Raw genomic sequence first — 23,736 nt, 5'->3', positions numbered from 1 at the left:
TAATCATTTTCTGTTCTTTCTTATCATCTCAAGTTCACTATTTAATTTGAGTAGCATTTTACTCTGTCTACAGATTTTAAGCAATTAATCTAATCTTTTCTCTAGGATTAGTGCCTGAATGCTTATGTTATTCTTAAAAATGTGTTTGAACTTGATTCTGTCGTAATATTTTGACTGCCAAAGTAGCTAAGTTGTCATGTTGGATAGTTAGTGGCACTTCAGTGCCTAACACGGTGCTATTTTGGAAATCAGACATTGTAGATGCTCAGATACAGAGAAAGGCTGGCTGTGGTGGCAGAATGAAAATTGGAGTGATATAGGAGTCGATAATCCAAAATTACTGATGAAAAAAGGAATGGATTACACATGCTATAAGGGCATGTGTGTTTTGATTGCATATGTTTAATATATATATATATTCTCCATAAATCCAGTCCTTCATGATCTTTCTTGGGTATTTCCTGAAGCCTTTTTGCAGATACTATCCAAGAGTTGTGCCATATGAATGGCAATATATTTCCTGCTTTTCTGCTCTTTCTGCTTTTAGTCTTTATTGAAGGAAAGTTTAGTTTCCTTTTTACACTTTCTACTGTCTCCTAGATCGAATCTGCAGAAGTCTCTGGAAACAGTGTCATATGTAGCTTTCTTCAGTACATGGAGAAATCCAAGCCCTGGCAGAAGGCATGGTGTGTCATACCCAAACAGGAGGCTCTTGTGCTCTACATGTACGGTGCTCCACAGGTATGTACAGGGGAAATGGGAAAGATTTTAGTAATTATTGGCACTGGTATTTGAGGAGGAGACAGCAAATAGCTTGGGAATGGAGGAAAGATCCAAGTGTTTTCACCAAACTGTGCGGCAAAGGAGAAGTAATGGGTAGATTAGTTGTCTGTTCTTAAAAAAGAACTACTTCTTCTTCTTAGGATGTGAAAGCTCTGGCTACAATTCCTCTTCTGGGCTACACAGTGGATGACACTCCAAAAAGTGCTGACCTCCCCCACAGCTTCAAACTGACCCAGTCCAAGTCTGTGCACAGCTTTGCTGCAGACAACGAGGAACTGAAACAGAAGTGGCTAAAAGTTATCCATTTAGCTGTCAAAGGTGAGACACCAGAATGTCAAAATGAACTGCAAGTGAATTTAGAAGAGCAGCCTGAATCTTCTAAAAGATCTGAATGTTGAAGCACAGGAACATATGGCATTTTAAAAAAATTTTAGTTGAAATTGTGGTTAACCTCCGTGTTAACCTCTCTTTGTTCAATCAAGGAAAAAAAAAAGAAAAAAAAAGAAAAAGAAACTTCTTACTACCATACACATCTTGGCACTTTATGTTTGGGAAAGAATTCTGGTCTTTTTAGGGATCTTTTTCTTATATTTATGTTCTGTCTATAAAAATGATGTACAGGTCCATTTCAGAGACTTTTAAAAAAAATGTGAATGCTATTAAAAATACTTACTAACTTTACTGTACTACTTGTTCGTTATAATGCAATTTTTTTTTAAAATCCAGTTGCTCTTCAGTTAACATTTGCTACTTTCATTAAGAATGCAAATATTTGAAGCTTCCTACTTACGTGTTAGGACTTGCAACACGATAAAAGATATACCTCCACATTGCCAAAATAGATCTGTACTTAAATATGCAGGGACAGTTTGGTTCAATGTATGTAGTTTATAGATTGATTTCCACAGTTCTGTACATATGTTGTATTCACTTGTATCTTTTTAATTAAAGTAATGCAAATTGCTTTCACAGGTATATTGGCTTTTAAGGTTTCAATTTATCAAGGAAACAATCTAATGATTTTCCATGTAGAAATAAATACCTAAAATATGAGAAAACTATATATAATATATGTACAGTATTAAAAATGTACAATACTTGATTATTGCTTTGATTTCATGATATTGGGTTCTTATTAGTGAATAATTTATTTTTTAAAAAGCATGTTTTCTATTTGAAATTAAACACAGTCCTAAATTGAAAAATACTGTTCAGTGATTTGTTTTAATAGCTGACACTTGATGATCTTGATATTTTAGGCATCAAAAATTAGCAGTAATGTAAGTGGCATGCAATGGGCAAATGAGTTCCAGTTGTGTTTAAACAAGTAGTCGCTTTTCTTCAGTGTCCTATCACTGTTAGCTTTTAAGAGTGCAGTAGTTTGTTGCTCAAATGCAGTATGTGGTTTGAGAAAAGCAACAGATTCTAGTAACCTTCTGGGAATGTGTATTTTTGCTATTATGGTTATTGGAGCAAAAGAACATTTTGAACTTAAGTTTTTTAATTTTTGTAGAAGATTAGGTATTGTAATGCTTATTTATGACAACAATCTTCAAAGATTCTTGTTTTAAAGTGGAGCCTGGTTTATAAAAAAAATGTATAGAGTCTGAGCTTTCAAATCTGAAATTTTATGAGCTAACATTATTTGTTTTCTGCTTCTGGATATAAGGAGTCACTGGCTTTACAACATTAAGTTTCTTATGAACTTCCATTCCTATTAGAGGTTTTATACATAGAGACAAATGACTTCCATAAAATTTTTACTGTAATATCCTTAAGTGAAACATGGCAAACTCAGAGGTAGTGATTGACTATCAATTAAAATCATTGCTGTCTTTTCTTTTTGAAACCCTTTAAGGAAGGAAAATGCGTAACTTGTACAATCAGCTTGTCATAAGAACGTTCAGAAGTTCTTACTTCTCAGTAAATCTGCAATCTGTATTTTAAATCATGTCAAGCTGAAGAGCTCAGGTTCAATTTTGTTAGTAACTTCACAGATTTAAATTGTTGGGTTTTTACAATGAGTTTGCCAAGCAAACTATCCACTGAACTCCTACTCCTGCTTTACTCTTTCTGCAACATTATGGGGGGAAAAAAAACCCAACTCATTTTGCATTTAGCAAGGGATTCATATCTGTTTGTAGTGTCAAGCACACATGAGGGTGCAGTGTCCATCATTCCTTCATAAGAATGTCATGTAAGCTAATGTTAGTGGGATGGATTTTGCTCTCACCTGCACAGATCCAGGATCTACCATATCCTTTAGATTCCACAGCTTTTCACCAGTGTTAATAATGATCCAGACATGCTATGGTACTAACTCTCCAGCTGACTTGGTGCATGTCCATTCTGAATTCTCTTCCTTGGGTGCTCCCTGAGTCCAGATTGTTCTGGATATATCCCTAGTATTGCTTTTGTCTAATGTGCAAGCTCTTCTGTAATTCTCTTTGAGATTTTAAGTTACTTCTACTGGCAGCTGTGTTTACCTTTAGCAATGGGCAGCTCAAGCCTGGTTTGATTCATGTTGGTGAATCAGTTTTTTGCCAAGGTAATATAAGATCTCCATAACTAATATATATAATCTTACATATACCTTGGCAAGTGATGGGGGAACATTCAGGTAAGCAAGTAGAACTCTTGGTGACTATCTTTCCTTCATGGCCATCTCCCAAGAATGGGTAACTTCTACAAGAGCCTCAAGTGCAATTGTGGGATATGGAGAGTTGTCTTCCCACATCCCAATGCATAAAAACAGTTTCCCATGGTGGAGGTGTTGAGTGTAAAGGAAGAAGTTGCTTTAAAGGAGTTCTCAGGAAGGACAGAGCTATAGTGAAAATATGATGATATGACTGTAGAGTCAATTAGGTGGGAAAAGCCCTCTAGGATCACTGAGCCCACCCATTGCCCAGCACTACTAAATCCACCACTAAACCATGTCCCTAAGTGCCACATCTACACACCTTTTAAATACCTTCAGGGATGGCGACTCAACCTTTTCCCTAGGCAGCCTGTTCCAATGCTTCACCTCTGTTTTGGTGACAAAATATTTTCTAAAATCCAATCTAAAACTCCCCTGGAGCAACTTGAGGCCATTTCATGTTGTGCTATTGCTTGTTTCTTGGGAGAAGAGACCAATGCCTTCCTTGCCATCATCTCCTTTCAGGGAGTTGTAGAGAGTGATAAGGTCCCTCATGAGCCTTCTTTTCTCCAGGCTGAACACCCTCAACTCCCTCAGCCACCTCTCACAGGACTTGTGCTCCAGACCCTTCACCAGCTAGCTCTGTTGCCTTTCTCTGGGCCCACTCCAGCACTTCCATGTCCTTCTTATCCTGTCTTTCATGTCCCAGAACTGGACATGTCATTTGAGGCACAGCCTCGCTCGTGCCAAGTACAGGGGACAACCACTGCCCTGGTCCTGCTGGCCACACTGTTGCTGGTACAGGCCAGGACACCCTTGGCCTTCTTGCCCACCTGGGCACACTGCTGGCTCTTGTTCAGCTGCTGTCAAACCAGCACTCCCACGTCCTTTTCCACCAGGCAGCTTTCCAGCCTTTCTTCCCCGAGCCCGTAGTGCTGCAGCGGGTGCTGTCACTCAGATGCAGGACCCAGCACTTGGCCTTGTTGAACCTCTTCGAGCTGGTTTGACCCATTGATCCAGCCTGTCTGGATCTCCCTGCAGACCCTTCCTGCCCTCCAGCAGGTCAGCATCCTACCCAGCTTGGTGCTGTGTTCTGTTTCCTCCTGCAAATCTCATTCTGAGCTAGGCAGGAAGCCCCATTCCACTTAAGTGATTAGAAGTAGCAGTTTCTGGGCTGCCTTATTTTTATAGTGGTATTGAGCTGTTGAAGCTCCTTGAATGGCAGCATCTCCCAGATGAAGCCCAGCATTTGGGCACAAGCAGTTTGAAATGAGAGTTGTTTGTTTGGATGTTAGCCTCACGTTTGCTCTCAGCCATTCAATTTTATACAGCACAGGCTATTTTATTTATGCTAGTGAAACCTGTTTCATGTTCTGATAATTAATTGCTTGGTCAGAATTGTTGTCTTCTGAGTCAGAATGCCTTGGCACCCAAACACATGGTTCTGTGTGTATTTTGTGGGAAAAGTGTGTACTATCAATATTAAAGGGCATCAGAAGATAGAGAAATTCTCAGATTAACCACCCTGTTGTCTTAATTCTCCACAGACAAGCCCTCCTAATAACTACATCCCAAACATTCACTTTAAATTGTAAATTATGACTGCAGAGGAACAAATACAAAGTTGTAGCTGCTGTGGCTCAAGAGTTATGACATAAGCAGTGAAATTAAAAACACCATTCTAACAAGGTAGAAGCTGCTCCCATTTGAAATAAATTCTTAAATTCTTCAAGAAAAAGAAAAAAGGCTTTAAATTTGTGAGCATAAAGTTCTGTGTGTAAGGAATAAACTGTAACTAAGCATTCATTCATAATGCATGAATGCATGTGAATGGCTCTGCTGAATTATTTAAGTTTTGAAACTCTTGTGTTTAAGTAATGCTTGTTTCTCACTTTAAAAGTGATCACTTCTCTGTGCGATTTAAAGCAGATCAAAAGTTATTTTAGAGGTTTAATCTGTGTTCAACCAGAACAAGACTTAAATTTATCATTTATATTTTTGGATGATAGCAATATATTTTTTGAAGTTACATATTTTTTTCCCCCTACCATGGGAAAATAGTGTATCATGATATCTGCATGACTGCACCATTTCTCCAGACCCTCTAAAAATTCTTTTTTGGTATCAGGTACTCCTGCTTGGTTGAAGAGCTGCTATAAAACCTGTATTATGTAGTAATTTCAAATCCCTTTATGGCGAGTAGTTTTGTTTATTTCTAAGTGTATTTAACTTATATGAGCAAAATAGATATTGAGAGTACAAAACATTCTCTTCTATTTGGAATAGAATATTAAACCACTTTAATTGCATGTATATATAGTAGCACCTTTTTATGCAAAACCATCTCAAAGTGCTTTATAAATCTCCTCAAAGATTCAAACTCTTTTTTCATAGAAAAGAAGATTTTAATTGCTCATGTTTTAAAGTTATGGATGAAGGCAAGGCACTGATTAAATATAGAATAAATACACTACCACCTAGGTAAAATTTAGGTGATATAGAAGTATGCTCTACAGACTTCCAAGTGGAGTGAGAAGGAAAAAGAAAACCTATATTAAAACAAGTGGGAAAGATGTGGAAACACTTGACAGGTTGTTTGGTTTCCTCACCATAGAGCTAGTATAAAAAAATCATCAGCTTTTCATTTCAAGGAAAGATTAAATAAAATTAAGAGAGGGTAGTTATTTCTTATACTGAAGGAAAGACTTTCTGGAAAGAAGTAAACATTCCATGTAGAAATAATCCCAAGCAATAACAAAAGGTCTTTCCCCATATAGCTGGTACAAACTAGCATGGGCCTGCTGGAGCTATTATACCTTCAGTGATTTAAATTCACATAGAATCTGCCTTACATTATACAAGGGCACTTGTGGGAGATGGAACTTCCACAGTTAGGGAGCTGCTGAGATACCAGGTCTCACCTGGACTCACAGAGCTCAGGTGAACTTCAGATGGAGGTAATGGATGCAGGGGTGAATGTAATAAACTGGGAATATATATCCAAAATAAATGACTGGAGAGAAGTAATTCTGTGGCAGAACTGACTACCCTTAAGGTAAATCCATTGGTGAAATGGGCATCATTCTTAGTCTCTGTGGTGTACTGTTATTTGAAATCTGAAATTAAATACATGGGGTTAATGTTTTTTGCTCTAGTCCATGGCCCTGTTGGTGTGAGGAATTTTTCTAGCTGGTTCTGACCCATGGGACTGTAGTATGTTCCTCAGATAGGAGTTTTAATCTGCTAGTCAGATTGTTTCCTAAATCCTTTTCCTTTAACAGATGATAACATTAATTTAATGATTACATATGTGTGTGTATATACACATATGCATATGTATGTGTGTATATGTATATATGTGTATTTATATATTTGAGACTATTATTCAGATGACTTGTGTTCAAGCAGTATTTTACAATCAAAAAAATTACACTGTGCTGCATTCAAAATAGAATGTATAATGACTGTGTTGAGTATGCTTTCCAGAAAAAGATGGAGGTAGATCTGCTATTGTGGCATGTTTACTATTTCAGCCTATAAAAACAAACACAGAAGCCCCTACAAACATGCTAATTCCAGTGAGGCATTTCAATCAGCTTCCTTTGAAACCTTGTGATTAAATTTCTTCCCAGAATAAACTATGGCATTTTGTTTCACCCCTTCCTCTTCCTAGCACAAGTGAACGTAGAACGTGGCTTTTTCTCAAAATCCTCAAGCAGATTTCTTTGAATAAAACATGTTTTCAGCCACTGCATAACACCAACCTACTTCTGTTTATAGTTCATCCTCGTAGATTCATTAAGTATTTATGGTGGAAACATTCAGAAAAGAGGGAACTATATCAAAGCATTTTTGCATCTATGTGCCCTGGTATTTTTAAGCCAAATTTGTTGCATGTAGAGAACAGTTTGCAATAGAAATATTATTTTTTTTCTATCAGTGTATTTTCTATTCTGCAGCCCTTAAGGCAGATTAATACAGTAATTTTAGTGGGAGCTGTATCAGCTGTAATGTTTGACATCAGAATTATAGGCTAGACATGTTCATTTCCCTTCATTATGGAAGCATTTCTGATTTTAATTGCAAAACAATTTTCTTACAAAAATAATTGGAAGGCTTGTAAATTTGTTTTGGTTTTGCAATAAAGTGAATAATATTAAAAAGGTGAAATACAAATGCCATTGTAAGTTGTGCAAATGTAAGTCGTCATTTTTATGGTTAAGAAATATATGAATGTAAAAATGTTGAAAATATTGTACATATTTTCTGTAATATATGTATATTTGATCCTAAGGTGGGTGGAGAATTGTAAAAATTAAGCACTTTAATTCATGTTGAGTACTTAAAAAGAACAGAAATTTGTATCCTGTAAAATAAAAGCATCATTAAATAAGTATTGCTGGTCTTCTTTTTTTTTTGTCCACCTACCCATTTTGCTGATAAAATCTTTAAGCTGTATTTCTTGTTGTGTGTGACGATGAGGACCAGTTTTGGAACAGTGGTATCTAATTTGCTGAAGTGCTGGTTACTCACAAGTACTGCTAGGTTGGTGAAAGATGTATTCTGAGTTTATCAAAGGTGTATTTAATGCTATGACATCCTAGGTGGGAAAGATAACATCTGCACAGTTTGGTCCAGGTTTCTGTAATGGGAATGTGACCAGGATGTTATATGAGTGCTTTGTGGATTTCTGTACTTCCATCCCCATAGGAAAGTGCAAAAATAGAGGAAATCATTCATCAGAGCTCCAAATTTTTCTTAGTATTACTCAATACTAAATGATCAGCATGATCTCATGCAATGAACTAAAGTGGTGCTGAAAAGCAAAAAATGATCGGGTAATTAGCTGGATGTTTCCTTTAACAGCCCAAAACTGGTTGCAGTTGCCTCTGATTTCCATCATCTGCACACATTAAACCTGTTTTGATTGTATCTGATTTACTCTTGGTATTCTTCTGCAGGTGGGCACAGTCTTGCAGAAAACACAGAAAAGTTACCGTAGTATTTGGTAGCTCCTGATTGGAAAGGATTGCATACAAGAATTTTTGTTTCATTTCTACATCTTCTTCTCTTTGCACACACCGTAAACAAATCAGTATTTGAAATAAGCACTGATTAACCACAGAGACTAATGCTTCCCTTTCTGTTTATCTAACTTACTGATTTTTCTGGGTTTTTTTTGTACTGTACTCTGTTCCAAACCTCATTTTCCCTATTAAGCACAATGCAATGCCTTCTGCATGGAGACAAAAATAATAGCATTTACCCTAAAAATGTGCTTTAATAAGAGAACACAATTATAAAACTCAAACTACGGGAAATGGGGCACCACAGGTCCTACTTAATTCCTTTTAATCAGCAGGGTTAATAAGCACTGATATTTCTATGTGGCTGCAAATTGGCCAGCGCCCATCAAGTTGGTGAGGAAGTGGAGGGCGTTGCCTCCTCTGGCTTTCCTGAAGAGCCTGACTAACACTGCCTCATTACCATGGAATTGTTCTTGGCATTGCATGAACTTCCTGACATGAGAGAAGTGGCAGAGCAGCCTTTGGTAAACACAGTATTTGGAGCTGGTTTGCTCTAAATAAATTGCTCTGGAGGGTCCTGTGGTGTCTCTAATGGACAAGCAGAGGGATCCTTATGATTGTGACCATTTTGCTTGGGAGCTGCTCACCCCCTGCCTTCTTGGCCCTTCTTGGCACCAGGCAGCCATGGCAATATTTATCCTCACCAGACCCAGTTCCTGTGTTCGGTTCCTTGAGGAATGCCACGTCTGTGTGGCATGGTGCTGTTTCTGCCTCAAAAGCACAATGCTCTCATGTCATTGGCAGGATGTTCTGCCTGCCCCAGTCAGAGTTGACATAGCCTCCAACCACCAGGATCTTATCAAGAAAATCCATGCATACCTTTAACTGCCAAATTTGAATTTTTTTTTTTGTTTGTTTGTTTGCCAAATGGAAGAAATTACTGCTGTCAGAAGCATTTTGTTATAGAATAGATCCTGAACTGGGAATCTAGGGTAAGATGAATTTCTGGATCCCAAAACATCGTCATACTAATTTTACTGAATACTACCTTATTTAACTTACAAATTCCAGAGGTTTCTGGATTTGATTTATGCATTCATAACATTAAAATAACATGTGGCTGAAGAAACGGAGATTGTCCTGGGAGCAGAATCTGGGATTACTCTCTTTGGCCTCTAGTAGCCTCATAGTAGTAGTTCTCTTCTGCCCCTTCCTATTCCTGTCTGGGAGCCAGGCAGTCGCAGCACTCTTGTGTGGAGAACATGGAAATGAACTTTCTCTTGGGTTCACTGGACACTGAACTTGTACCTCTGATTCTGTGAGCTTGTGTTTGGAAACAAGGCTGGAGGTTTGTGCTCTCTTTTGAACGTTTTAACGTCATACGCTTGACTCACTTTTCCAAACTCTAGGGAAGGGGAAATCCCTGGCTTTGGGGAAATGGGTTTTAGACTCTGACTGCTACCAAAGAGGGGAGCCTTCTCTCAGTGTGAAATTAAATGAATGAGCCTGCAATGGAAGAAGACAGGATTTCATTGCAGTTCTGTTTCGATGTACTTCCTACCACCTGCATTACCTCTTTTGTCTTACTTGAGTATTTCTTGCAAAGTAAATCTAAATATCACAGCCCGAGGTTCTGGTACACAGCATTTGCAAAAGGCCTGCCATCTTATCTATGTTGTATTTTGGAAGTTGATCTCAGACTAGCACTAAGTTGGTCCTATGAACTGAATGCCCTTTGGTTGCTGAAGTGCATCCTACAGTTGTGTTTTACATGGAAAGATCTGCATCCCTATGCCTCAAGACAAATCTGCAATGCAAAGCAAAGCATGGCAGGTGAGATATGAAGTTTCTGCTATCATTACTCTTACAAGCAGGGTGAGATGTTGTAAATCCATATGTTTAGTTGTTACCATGCAAACTTAAAATTGTGCCCATCGTAAGCAGCGTGCACAAGAAAATGTGTATTACAAGAATAAAAGATGCTCCTCTTGGCACACTATTTTACCTAAAAAAGACTACAGGAGGTGGTCTTCTTTAACTACTAGATCCAGAAGTAGAAGACACAAGCTCAATTCCTCCTGAATACCAGCTAGTTTTGGTTGACTTTGGTTGGGATAAGATTTTTTCTTTTCTGTTTATGTTGCCTCAGTTGAATGCTAAGTGTGCATTTTGTTTAGCAATAAGAGTTACTCACTTGATAGCAGACAGGAGGTTATTGTTTTCATTCCCAAAACCTTGGTCCTTTAACATAAAGAGTCTTCACCTGAAAATTGAACTGCAAACCATTGGGGTAGTGAAAATCTTTTACTGAAGCAACTGTTTCAGCATTGTGTTTGTTATTTCAAGTGACCACTCCGGTTGCAGCAAGGAAGGAGCACTGCTGTACAGGAATCCACAAGGATACAGATTTTACTTTCATGTCCAACCTAAGTTTTTATCTCTATTGGCCCTGTGAGAAAAGATGATGTCTTCCAAATAGCAAAGTGCTTGGGCTTTGTTACTGATTTATGAGGTTCGACTGCTGTGCTTGCCTTGTGGCTCTTGACCTCTGCTCTCCCCTCCCTTAACTTGAAACCTGCTTCTAGTTTCACAAGTGAGTTTTACCAGAAGTTGTCTGACACCCTAAATAGCCAGTGGATTTTCATAAATAACTTCCCAGTGTTCAAATTAAGAAAATAAAAGGAAGTCTCTGGTTTTTAGTTCATATTGCCCAGCAAAGTTGCATCCCTGCCCCAGGATAAGTTTGTTTTGTCAGAGACTGGGTGTCAGCACAGGTAACATGTTCCTCACACTCAGGAATTTCTATCAGCACTGTGATTTCTTATAGACAGCCAAAGCACGTAGGAGAGCTTGCTTTGCCAACTCAGCAGAATTCCTGAAATATGGATTTCAAACCTCTGACTTCTGTTGCTTCTGGGAAACAACAACAACAACAACAACAACAAAAAACTCCCAAAAAACCCCCCCAAAAAACCCCAAAACCAACAAAATTTAGAATCTCGAAACTCTCAGATTGGGAAATCTGTGTAGAGCAGCCAAACAAAGTCTCATTCTGTCAAGGGATTTCAGGAATTTATTTATCTCATCTTCTAATGGTGCCTGGTGTAAGAAACTGATCTCTGCCAGACCCATATAATTGCTGTACTGCATGGTTCCAAAAGGTGATATTAGTAAGGAATAATTTATAGAAGTGTTTTGCTACTGATGTTTTTGCAGCATAAAGCAGTAGGAATGTATGAGGCACAAATGGTATGTAAGATACTTTATATATTTCAGTAATAATTCTCTAGACAAAAGAGGATGTCAGGAAAAATGCTTTGCAGAGGTGCTAGTTTGTGGTTTCCTTGTCTGGCATAAATGAAGTAAATGGCAAATGACTTGTCCATTACTATCAGTATGCCAATAAAAAAAAGGCTCAGCTGTCTAAGAAGAATAGAAGCAAATGATGATGCAAAACTAAAAAGAAATTTGTATCATGGAGAAGAAAGTCTGGAAATGTTCTCCTGATGTCAAACACAAAACCAAGGAGGCTTATATGGAAATTAGAAGATGAGAATTACAAAACTCATATCAAATTGAATTTTTGCATTATATATAATTAGATAATGAAATTTACTACCAGAGGTTGTCATTGGGGCCAAGAATTTAGTGTGATGGGACAAAACCCTATTATATGTTAAATAAAGCAATCTAGTTTGCAGTAACATGGAAGAAATATTGAACTGTCTACTTGAGATCTTACAGCAATATCAAAATAATTTAACATAGAGTTTTGGGATGATCTTATTACTGCATTTTTATATTTTCCCCAGAGGGCTGATGCTGGAAGGTCTTAGATGAGGTCCTGAAGTAGATTGATATCAGGTCACATTTGGTGCGGCAGTTCCTGTGTCCTCATGTCAATTAACTTAAATAACCACTCTGACTACTATTTTCTTTATCAGATCTTTGAGTTTCTTGCTCAGTAAGTCAGCCATGGAAATTTAGAGTTAAAGCTACAGTCAACCATTGCTTGTTAAAATATTTATTGCTTTGGCACAGTCCTCAACAGGGCTGAGGTAACTGTTGGTGCAGGCCATGAAACTTCATAGCAGAGGTATTTCTCGCTTTTCTGGCTCTCATGTTTTAGCCAGAAATGTAAAATGTGTTAAACATAGCATTCTGATGTTTCTTAGCTTCATATCTTCTCTAGTACTTTCTTCTTGCATTCCTTCCTTAATTCACTTCCTCCATCTTCACTGTGCTTCTCCATTGGTGCATCCAGCCCTTGACAGGCCTTTCAACATCTCTGCTTGGGAAGCTGGCGTGTCTCAGCTTGGTTCAGCAACTGATATTTCCTCTGTGTGCTCCTTGAAATATTACACTGATAAAATTCTAAGAACAGCCGTAGTGGGACAGGCTAACGGGCGAGCACACACACTGCTTCTGCACGCTGCTCCCCCAGCTCCCAAACACTGACAGCTCAGAAACAGCCCCAGCTAGATTTGATCCCTACAGGGCTGCTTTTATACATGCAATGCATTTCTCCTGCTTAAACTAATCCATGCAACATCTGAGTTTTACTGCCAAAGCACCCGTACGGGGCTACTGTCTGTTTCGTTCTGAGCTGGCTCTAACTTTCATTAGATGTTCCCAAAATCTCTCTTCTGGAAGGAAGAGTGAAGAAACATGATTCTTGTTCACCCACTCCAGGTTACTAATGATTACACAGACCTCTGGTCCTTGCTACCTTGTGCCATTTTTTTTGCAGAGTGAAGCCTCCGGCTTTCTTAGTTGGTCTTGATATAGAAGCTGTTCCACACCTTTCATCATCCTTGTTGTTCCTCTATGACTCTCTTCCAGTTTTACACTCTTGCTGAGTGTCCCACTTCTGGTCTAAATTAAGACATAAACCAGGTTTCACTTTCTCCATTTCAAAGGGGTATCCATGAGGTCATATGGCAAAATAAAAGTGGTAGGAGAAAAGAGATTTGCCTAGAAAAATAAGCTGGTGTTATCCACTTCATTGGGAGCCAGCAGCTTCTTGTCCTGTGCAACTGGGATGCTTTTTTACTTTCCTTTCTTCTTTTCTCTTCCTTTTCTTCCTTCTTTTCCTTCCAGAGATGGAAGGAAGGAGAGGGGATCAGCCTTGACAGGGAACAGCTAACTTTTAAAAAGGATTATTTGCTGTGTCAGGGAAACACTTGCTTTTGTCTTGGGAGCTGGAGAGGTGGATGCCAAATGACTTTTTGGTATTAATGATCTCTGGGAGCCATCAGCTGCAGGATGCTGAGAGCTAAAGAGTGAAATCAGTGGATAATGTTTGTATGACAGGAAGCCCTCACCAGTCATTCAGGATCTTCTTCCCAAAATTTTACACACATTAACTGCTTCTCTCTGGGCCGAATACACTAAATTTTGGAGTGTTTCAATTTGCTTAGCCATCTTTATGCCTTTATCACAAAGTATTATCCCTCTGACTAACAGTGTGAAATTCCTTGGCCAAGAATGAGAAACTTTGTTGAAAATATGTACAAACAAGAACACATACCCTTGTTCTTTCCATTGACATTTGAGTGTTTCGAGACGTGAAGACTGCAAAAGACTAATTTGTATAGAACAAGAATAAGAATTCTAAAATTCTAATGCCATCCAAAACTGGAAACTTTCAGAAGCCTTTTTACTCTGCTGTTTACAAGAAAGAACAAAGTCCAAATTAACTCTGTGCAAGCATATTCATAATTTATCTTTCAGAAAATGCACTCAAAGGAAAGACATTTGAAGATGAGACAGCTTTTTTGTTGTGATCTCGCATCACAAGTCATCCTCTGGTTTCATTCTATCTCTTTTTATAACACAGTTTCCCACTTCCTAAGACACCTCAACCTAACCTATTATTACACATCTAAGTTACAGAATTTCAGATGATTATCCAAGAGCCTCACAGCAAAACAAAACACATCGCCAAGAAAGCAAACAGAATAAATATAGCTGCCCCACGTGTGTCCATTGCAATCCTCGATACGTGAACAGAAATGGAAGAATATTCCTTCTGCTGTGCAGTTCGTAGGAGCAGACCTCCAGTTCTGTTCTTCCCCAGAAATGACCTCCATTACGCCTCTTTCCTGCCTCAGCGGCTTCATTTTCCTGCTTTGCTGGCATTGTGACAGCAGATGCTGCCCAGCTCTGGCGCTTTGCCGCTCAGCCCCTTTCCTTGCTGGTGTCTCTGGGCGGAACGAGGCCGGCCAGCTCCACACGGGATCCCTGTGGCACCGCCGGAGCGGCCCGGAGAGCGGGCAGAGCTGGGGAAGGGTCTGGAGCACAAATCCTGTGAGGAGCAGCTGGGGGAGCTGGGGGTGTCCAGCCTGGAGAGGAGGAGGCTCAGGGGACCCCACGGCTCCCCACAAGCACCGGAAAGGAGGCTGCAGCCACCTGGGGAGTCCAGCTCTTTTCTGGGTGACAGCGACAGGACAAGAGCATGTTGTCTTAAACTGCCCCAGGGGAGGTTTAAGATTAGGAAGTGTGAGATACAAAGCTGTGTTTCGTGTCAGCTACATACAGGCAGCATGTGTGATATGTGGGGAAAATGATCATGGGACAATTAAAGGACAAATTCTAAAAAATAACTGAGGGAGTAAAGCATGGAAGAAGGCCTTTGAACTTATCCTTTGTTTGCAATTAACCTTTATAGCATCTGAATTAAAGCTTTAAGGATGTTGCTGTTGGACAGGAACTTTCTGCACGTAGCTAAGCATTGAACAGCTTTGCAATAATAACCTTTTGAAGTATAATTTTAGAATATTACTTTTAGTAAGGAGCTTTGAAAATATAAGTTTGGAATATATGTAAAGGAAATATGCTTATCTCAACACCTTAGCAAAACAGTAAAAAGCAGCTTGAGAAAGGAAGATGAACATCAACCCAAGGATTGATAGCTTCAACCAAGGGAAGCTGGACATCACTGCTATGAGATTTATAGTCTTTGCAGTTAAAAGGTAGACACACATCTGGAGTCTGGACCGCACCAGCTGGGAGACCTCTTTCTTCTTTAGGAATCTGGACCCCACCATCTGGGGATACTCCTTTCTGGGGTACATCCTGAGAAAAACTAACTCACAATAGTGTATAGAATTGTGATGTAAAAATTTGGAATAGAAACTACTGAAAAAAGCTTATGTGTACCCCTAGAAATACCTGTAAGCCTCAACCATTGGTGTGCAGCTGGAGGGAAAACTTCCCCCACTGTACCCAGCGCTGTATTGCTCATACTTTACCATATTAATTAATAAATTGATTGCTGCTTGAATATTGGCCTAGTCAAGCTTCTTATTTATAACAGAAGAATTAGGAAATGAGGAAGAATTTCTTCTCTGGACGGGTGATGGGGCATTGGCATGGGGTGCCCAGGGAGGTGCTGTAGTCACCGTCCCTGGGAGAGTTTCAGGAAGGACTGGAGGTGGCACTCAGTGCCTTGGTCTAGCTGACATGCGGGTGTTCAATCACAGGCTGGACCCGAGTATCCCAGAGGTGTTTTCCAGCCTCTGATTCTGGGTAACAGAACCCGGCAGTGCCTTGTGACACGAGGGCACAGCGGCCGCGCCGCCGGCGCTGTCCGAGCAGGGCGCGGCCCGGGCGGGGCCCCGCAGCTCCCACGGCCTACAACTCCCATGGTGCCCGGCGGCAGGTGCCGGTGCGCGCGGCGGGCGCGCAGAGGCTGCCGGGGCCCGGGCCGTGCGCGGGGGCCGGCGCCGATGGCGGCAGGCGCAGGGGGCGGCTGAGGGAGCCGCCGGTGCCCGTCGCGCCCATCGACCGCCGACGCCTCGCCCGCTCCGTCCCTTCGCCCGCCGCTATGGAGGCGCTGATCCCCGTCATCAACAAGCTGCAGGACGTGTTCAACACGGTGGGGGCCGACATCATCCAGCTGCCGCAGATCGTGGTGGTGGGCACGCAGGTGAGGCGGGCCGGGCCGGGCCGGGGGCGCGGGCGTTCACCGCCCCGAGGGCGAGGTCGGGGTGTCCATCGCGCTTCCGCCGCCGCGGACCCGCGGCTGCCTCCGCCAAGGGCACGGGGGGACGCGGCAGGCGAGGGCGGGCGGGGCGCCCTCGGTGCCCGCGTTCCCCCCGCACGCCCTCGGCGGCTCCGCTGCCTCAGCCCCGGCCGCGCTGGGAGCGCCCGGTGCGCCGCCCGCCCGGCTCGGGCGCTTCTCCGGAGCGGTTCGAGCGGCCGGGCGGCTCCGCGGGGCCGCGGGCAGGGCCGGTGCCCCCGCAGCCCGTGGCTCCGGCCCGCAGCGCGGGCGTGCGGGAGGCGTCGGGGGAGCCGGGGAGCGGCAGCCGCCCCGGTGCGTCAGCGGGACCGCCATCGCCGCTCGGTCCGTGGCTCCCCTTCTTCGCCAGCGGCCGTGCAGCGAGGGCCGAACAGAAGGGATGTGGTAGCGGGAAGGCACCTTGAGGGCGTGGATGGTTGTGCTTTCCCCCGAGTTCCTGTGCCGTGTGGACTCTTTGTCTTTGCTGGTGGTGGGGAGTGAAGGTGGGGGCGAGGCCGGCGACTGTTGGCCGCAACTGTTGCAACACGTGCGTGTGAGCCTGCTAATGCTGCTGGGCTCCAAGATAGCTCTGACCCTCTCCTATCTCTTCAAATGGGATGCTGCTCTTCAACAGCACTTTTGGCAGCTGAACATGCCTGACCAGAGCTGCAGCAGTCACAAGGGAGTAGAAGACGAAGCTAAGACTTGAAGTTAATGGATCTCTCATTTTGTTTCTGTGAAATTTAAATACGTATTGAGTGTGCTGTGCTCCTTGACAGTAGCTTGCTCATCAAAAGACTTCAATATCAAGTACTCTATACTCAGGATTTTTATTGATAACTTAAAACACTAGCTGTATGTGTAAATGCAATGGCATTTTTCTATGTAAGAGTAAAAAAAAAATCTTTTTTCCAGTTTGGCATTTTTTAAAAAATACTTTTAAACAACTCTGTCCCAGTTTTCTTTTCCTAGGTGTAAATACTTTCCATAAGTAAGTACTGAGAGTTTAAACAGTATTGACATGTTTGCCTTCAGTTCTCTCCCCATCAGTATCAATATCTATTCACTGCTGTATCCATGATATTTATGAGCACCCTTGAATTAGCATGAAATTTCCTATCATGCCAAAACAAAGTCCTCTATGGACTCCAGAAAAATATCTAGCAAGCTGTATCTTGGGGTGTTCTTTTTATTTTAGTCAGGGTTGTTGGAAGAAAAAATTGTCTTTACTGACATAGTAATTCCATAGATGGTTTTTTTATGCAATTAGTTTTAGTTTAAATAAAATATTGTTAATCTAAAAATTTGGAGTTAGTTTATTGGAGACCAGATTTCTAGAGATATGTGAGATATGGCATTAGAGCTGATAGTTTTGCTGCTGGTAGTTTTTTTCCTTTTTTTTTTTTTTTAACATGTGCCTTTCAGAGAGTCTTGTTTCTTTGTGAAGTGCTGCGTGGCCTTTAAATTTGTTCACACAGTTGATGTGTCTGTAGCCCACTGGCATATGCTGTCTCTGCTTTTTTGTCTTTAAATAATATTCACAATAAACAGTCTTGAAGTTTTCACCTCCATTTTCTTGTAGGAAGCAAATGCTGCCATTTAAGGTTTCTGTAATTCTCTGTTAATTGAGTTATGCTTTTTTGCTTCTAATTTGCCACTTGCTTTTTTTAAATGACCTTTTTACATGTTCAGCAAGGAGAGGAAAAATGCTTTTTGAAGTAGTCTTCTATTTATTTTCTCTCTCTTCTCTACCCTTTTGTTTTTTGTACTTATGTCTTTCTCTGCTTCTCATTCTGTGCATTAAGTTAATTCTTTATTTTCTAGAGTGTGTAGGACTAGAAGCTGTTTATAAACCTTAATTCTGTTTCCCATGTTCCCTTTCCCCCACCTCAGTTGTTTGGGACTCATTTCCTACCTCCCTTGTGCCCTGACCAATTGAAATGTTTTAATTTTTCCTCTTTCTAGATACATCTTGGTGCTAATTGAGAATTGTTTCTCAGTAAATTTTGCACATCTAGATGGCCTCTTAGACTTGTAGTGGTTTTCCTGCCATTCAGTCATATGAGAATTCCTTCTCATTCTCCCCATAAATATTGTGTAAGTTATTTCTCTATCCTAGTACAGGGTCATTTAAGAAAACTGGGGACTGTGCTGGTAGAACTCAGAGGACACCTTCAGACTGCCAGTATTTCTTCACTGTTTCAGAGTTTTTCTGCCATTTCCAGATAGGTGTTCTATTTTTTCTCCAATTCAGTATTCCAGTTCCATTTTTAGAACTGGATGACTGAATTGCAAAAAAAAAAAAAAAAAAAAGTGTCCAGGTTAGGGCCATGATATAAAAATATTAGTTCAGTGATGTTGTAATACTCAGTGTTCTGGTTTATACAAATGCTTTAGGCTCTGTGTTTTAAGGGATAACAAGGTGCTATTGAAGTGCCTCAACTAAACACATTAAAACTACAGTAAAGGAGGCAAGGGGAAGAAATAATAAGAATAAATTGGTTAATTACGGCCTTTTGTGTGGATAGGTGGTATCACAAAAATTAAATGCCTACACTACCAAAGTGATCATAAGATTTAGGATAAGTTTAAGACAATCAGCTAGACAACAAAATATCTGCCTAGAAGTAGGTAGAAATGAAATATCTTTATTTTTTGTGCCATTAATTCCTGGAATATGTTTGGGGTTTTCAGTAGTCATCAACCTAGTTTTATACAAACTTTAGTGTTGGCTTTGTAGCAAAATTCTTCTAACTTTAAATTCTTCTGACTTTATAAAAACACCTTGTGGGCTTTATTTGCCCTCGGCAGTGTTATGGAATAGAGACATTGTAGTGAAATTGATGTAGCTACTGATGGAACTGACAAGTGAGATTTTGGAGTGACCTTTCACGTGTACATTTATGGAGTACTTTTGCTCAGTCTTCTGCCAATGCCATTTTGAGACTAAATGGGGAGGTGTAGTTTACAGTGTTTAGTGTTCCCCTGGGGTTGGCTCACAGATGAGCGTTCCATTTATTCCTTTTTTTTTTACTGTTTGGCATACATGTGTTTGATGCTAATGCTAAACCATTTTTTATTGCAAGGTGGAAGGTTTCTTGATCTGAGGTCACAGCCTGAGCACGTGGATATGTATAAATTTATGTTCTGGTAAGATAAATAGTTGGAAGAGTGCTGATTTGGCTGTGAAGAAGTTGATAGTAATGGGAAGGTAATGTGCAGTCCTGGCTAGTGGGATAAGGAGATGAATCCAGCAGATGCTATCAAAGCATCCTGTGTGAGAGAGACTGGCACATTTGTCTGGAACTTCAGGTGTTCTGCAGAGCTTCTGTGCCTGTCCTTGGCAGGGCAACAGAAATTCAAGCCACTCAGCTCGTTCAGTGTGGCCTGCATTGTGCTGGCAAAAAGCCAGGTTGAGGTGAAGGAAACCCCAGTTTGTACCAAGCAACAAGGAAAACCCCATGCCAAGCACAGCCATGTCTTCCTCCCTCCTCTCTTGCTGGGTTGTTGGTTTGATTTTTGTGGGGTTTTGTGTGTTTGTTTTGATTTGTTGTTGTTGTTTTGTCCAAGGATCTTTCTGGCAATTCCAGCAGATGCAAAAACCCATTTGTATCTACATTGGAATGGAGGATGTAACCAGAGCATTGCTTCCATGCTGGCTGGGGACAGTTTGTTTTTTACTCCCAAATGTTTTGCAAACTTCCTGATTTCATCTGGTTCTTTTTCTTTGTTTTCATACCTGACATTTACAGTCTCTGGTTTTGGGTGTAACTGTTTTCCTTTTTTTGCCATTCTTTGCTCCTGTCAAGTCATGCCCTGACTGTTCTGTTTGTTTCAGACAAGCCAGCAAAGTGAGGCTGACATTAATTATCTGTTTACATTTACCAGACATAATAGAAACGTTGCTGCTGATATGATATAGTGCAAATAACATTTAATGTTGTGCTGTTTCTTTTCTCTGATGGGCTCCCTGTGTTTCTAGACAGCTGGACTTTTTGGGTCCTGAAGGTTTCTGTGATTGAAAGGATGGCATTTTCACTGTTTCTATCTGCAGACTTCATATGAATTAAAATAAAATTATAGGTCTAACAACTTCATCCCTCATTTTAGCGTTTTAAGTTTCTTAATATGAAAAAATTATTAAACAGAGTTTAGAAGATATTACTTTCATTGTTTGCAAATGCCTGGTTATTTTGGAAGAGTGGAGAGTCTGCCCAGAATTCACAGTTGTAGAAGGATGTGGATAAAGAAGTCTTGTGCTTCCTTTTTCTTGTTTTGTTTGTGTGCTTTGTTTTGTTTTGATGCTTTACTGCAAGGGCCCTGTTCTGTTCATCTTGTGGTTGGCAATTGTTTTCCTTGGAAAACTGGTGTTTTAATTAGACCAGGTGAATCTTGTATGTTGTCCAGGGGGCACAGTGCAAAGAAAAGATATTTTCAGGAAGATGGAGGGGAAGAGTATTAAAACAGACAGCACAGACATTTGATTTTCACAATCTGGGAAGAAAATGCCTGTGTAGTTCTTGGAAAATATTTGCTTGTGTAGTAGCCAGAAGGTTGACTAAGTTAGAGATTTGGGGTTGGGTTTGTTTTAATAACACCGTTGTTTAGAACTTTTAAAATTTGAATATGCAAGTTGGTTTTGTTTTGGTTTACTTTCCTGCAAGTCATGCATGTAGCAGTATACACAGTACTCTGGGAGGTCAGGATATCTGGCTTGCAAATGTGAATCTTCAAATACCACAGTTCCACGATGATGTAACTGAGAGTCTGCAACTTGTTTCTACTTAGATGAGGCTTTTTTTTCTTAAGTGAATTGTTGGAGGGCTTTGGGAATTGATGTACTGAGGAAGAAAACATCTTCTAATCATTGCTGTGTTTGCTGTTGTTTGGCTCTTTTCTGCAGTTAGATGTGGTGTAAATGCAGGATTTCTGAAGAGTTTTGACTGAGCTGTGCCAGTTCTGGCATTTCTTTCTGCTGGTACATAAGCTGTTTTATGTGGAGATAGTTCCTGTAACTTTGAGTCTCTCCCTGACTTATTCAGGAGAGCTCTCTATTTGAGTAGATGGGGAATGCCCTGCAGGAACGAGAGTCTTGTAGTCTGGACAAGATCTTGCATGTATTTTGCAACAATGAGCAGTGCATTATGCTGGTTTTACTGCTTGCTCAAGCTGGGATCAGCCTGTTGTCTCTTCTGCATCTTTTAGAAGTGTTATTTTGTTTCAAACAACGTCTTAAAATAATTCATTTGGCCTGCTTATAGCTTTAACATTCTTTTTTGATTAGTAAATAAATTATTAAATTTGTTAGCTGTTTAGCGCCAGCCTAGCTTGAGGCATTCCTAGTTTGAATAGGAAATTTTGTTATAATATCTGTTCCAACTAAAGCAGTTGTTTTGTGGAACTGCTCTGAAACTGCATGTGTACTCACCTTTTATTCCAGAATAATTTGTATTTGCAAAATAAGGAAAGAAAAACAAATATTGCTGTTCTTTAGCTATGGTGGGCTGAACTCTTCTAGGATGGCTACTGCAAATAACTTTTTAAAGCACCAATGTAGGTAATATTCCTGTGGATGAGATCCCAGCACAAGTGCATTAGCTTTTATTTCCCAGTGACAGAATGAAAATTTAGGAAATTCTATATGCACAGATTTCCAAGAGCGGGATTTACCAGCAGGATTTTTGTACTTCTTGTATGACAGAAACTGCAGAATTGCCACCATTTCATCTCAGATATCAAAGCCAGATGTGTTGCTTTCCTTAATAGAGCTCTTCAGGAGATAGTATGTCTCATTGAGAAGTGTCTCTTTCTTCACAGCTCCTTACTGTTATTCTTGACTGTATTGTGCCACTCCAAAAGTCATAGGGAATTCTGACCTCACTGCCTCTATTTTCTTGTGCTGCCCTGTAAAAAGTCTGTGTTGTGTTGCAGGAGTTCTTTGCATTTTTTCCCCTACTGGATGAAATAGTAGAAAAACTCATCAGTTTGCCCTGTTCAAAAGCAATGAGCTAAATTTTACACTCCTTACAGCTAATTTTTATTTTGGAAGTTTCCCAGTAGTTTATTGGATGTGTTTCCTTAAGAAGGCTTTTTCCCTGTAGATGTATTGTGCGTTGGCTCCACAAATACTTTATGAAGTCTAAAGATAGACCAAGGAAGGCAGGAGATTCTTCTAAGATGACTTAGTTTGTTGCAGCTGATTCAAGTCCATTATCATTTTAATAATACTTGAAATGTACAACAGCCACCAGTCCAAGCACGTGACTGTAAGAAATTTGATGGTTCTTGTGCATCAGTGAGACTCCAGGTGAGCCTTGTGTTCATTTGCCTTCTTGCTTCATGGACTTCATAGGAGGAAGAGCAGACTTTGCTTATTTACTGAGCTAATGGGTGAGACCCCGTGAGCTAAAGGCCAGTGAATCACAAGAGGCCTGGCATGCCTTTAAGGACAGCCTCATGGAGCACAAGGCAATAGTCTATCCACTTGCTTGGGAGAATGAGTGGAGAGTCTAAGGAGAGCGGTACTGAGGGAACTCATGACTCAGCCTCAGCACAGCAGACTCGTGCAGGAGGTGGAAACAAGGACAAGCTCGCTCAGGGATATAAAAATCCTGCCTACATAGGCAGAGAGGGAAAGCCACTGTTAGTGGTAAGGGCATCAAAGGCAGCAGGAACTTCCAGCACTGGATCAGGAGTTAAGGAAAAAGAGAAATAGGCACATAAAGGCTTGCTGCTGTCTGTGACAGGTAATCCAGGGACAGTGAATGTGGACAAGGCTGAGGCGTTGGATGCTTTCTATGCCCAGAAAGATCCTTTCTAAGACCCTGGTCTTCTCCATCAGGGTCTTCTAGGCCTTTGTCCCTATAGGCAGGGTTAAAAATGAAGAATAACTCAGTGGTGCAAGAGGATTGGATCAGGGTTCTTTTTGTGATATGGAGAAAACATCTTTGCATTCTGTTTGGTGTAGGGAACAAGACTCCTAAAATAGTAACACTAACGAGGATTTGGAAATAGAATAAGAAAGCCAGTGAAGTAAATGGGATGGGGTGAATTTGAATGGTTGTTTAGTGTTACTTCAGCATTTTCAAGATGGAGTCTCTTCCGTCTGACTTGTCAACAACCCTGAAGTGTTTTTGGAAGTAACATCTCTGGCTGTTAATGAAGCTGAACAATTATAAAATCATGCATTTGCTGTGTGCTGCTTCTGAATTCCTAAAACTGTGGTTTGTAATGCAGCAGATTGTAACCCACATTTTCTCTTAAGAATTAGCGTAATGGATGGGAGC

General features: G+C 40.6%; 2 protein-coding genes across 12 annotated transcripts in view; both read left to right on the top strand.

The window, feature by feature from the left end:
- The window catches only part of FGD4 (FYVE, RhoGEF and PH domain containing 4), a 104,927-nt gene extending 97,113 nt beyond the window's left edge, over positions 1 to 7,814 (top strand). For all 8 annotated transcript variants that reach the window (XM_038153231.1, XM_038153240.1, XM_038153234.1 and 5 more), the window contains exons 16-17: positions 601 to 741; positions 924 to 7,814. In XM_038153231.1, coding sequence (XP_038009159.1) covers positions 601 to 741; positions 924 to 1,181 — 399 coding nt within the window. In that variant the 3' untranslated portion in view covers positions 1,182 to 7,814. The remainder of the gene's footprint in view (positions 1 to 600; positions 742 to 923) is intronic.
- Positions 7,815 to 16,134: 8,320 nt separating this feature from the next.
- The window catches only part of DNM1L (dynamin 1 like), a 35,592-nt gene continuing 27,990 nt past the window's right edge, over positions 16,135 to 23,736 (top strand). For 3 of the 4 annotated variants that reach the window (XM_038154235.1, XM_038154233.1, XM_038154234.1), the window contains exon 1: positions 16,136 to 16,378. In XM_038154235.1, the coding sequence (XP_038010163.1) occupies positions 16,277 to 16,378 (102 nt within the window). In that variant the 5' untranslated portion in view covers positions 16,136 to 16,276. Of the gene's footprint in view, positions 16,379 to 23,736 lie in introns of all 4 variants that reach the window. The other variant, XM_038154231.1, reaches the window with a different exon arrangement.

This window comes from Motacilla alba, chromosome 1A, assembly GCF_015832195.1.
Source record: "Motacilla alba alba isolate MOTALB_02 chromosome 1A, Motacilla_alba_V1.0_pri, whole genome shotgun sequence".
In the NCBI taxonomy this organism is placed as follows: domain Eukaryota; kingdom Metazoa; phylum Chordata; class Aves; order Passeriformes; family Motacillidae; genus Motacilla; species Motacilla alba.
This window is presented reverse-complemented; position numbering and strand designations above follow the sequence as displayed.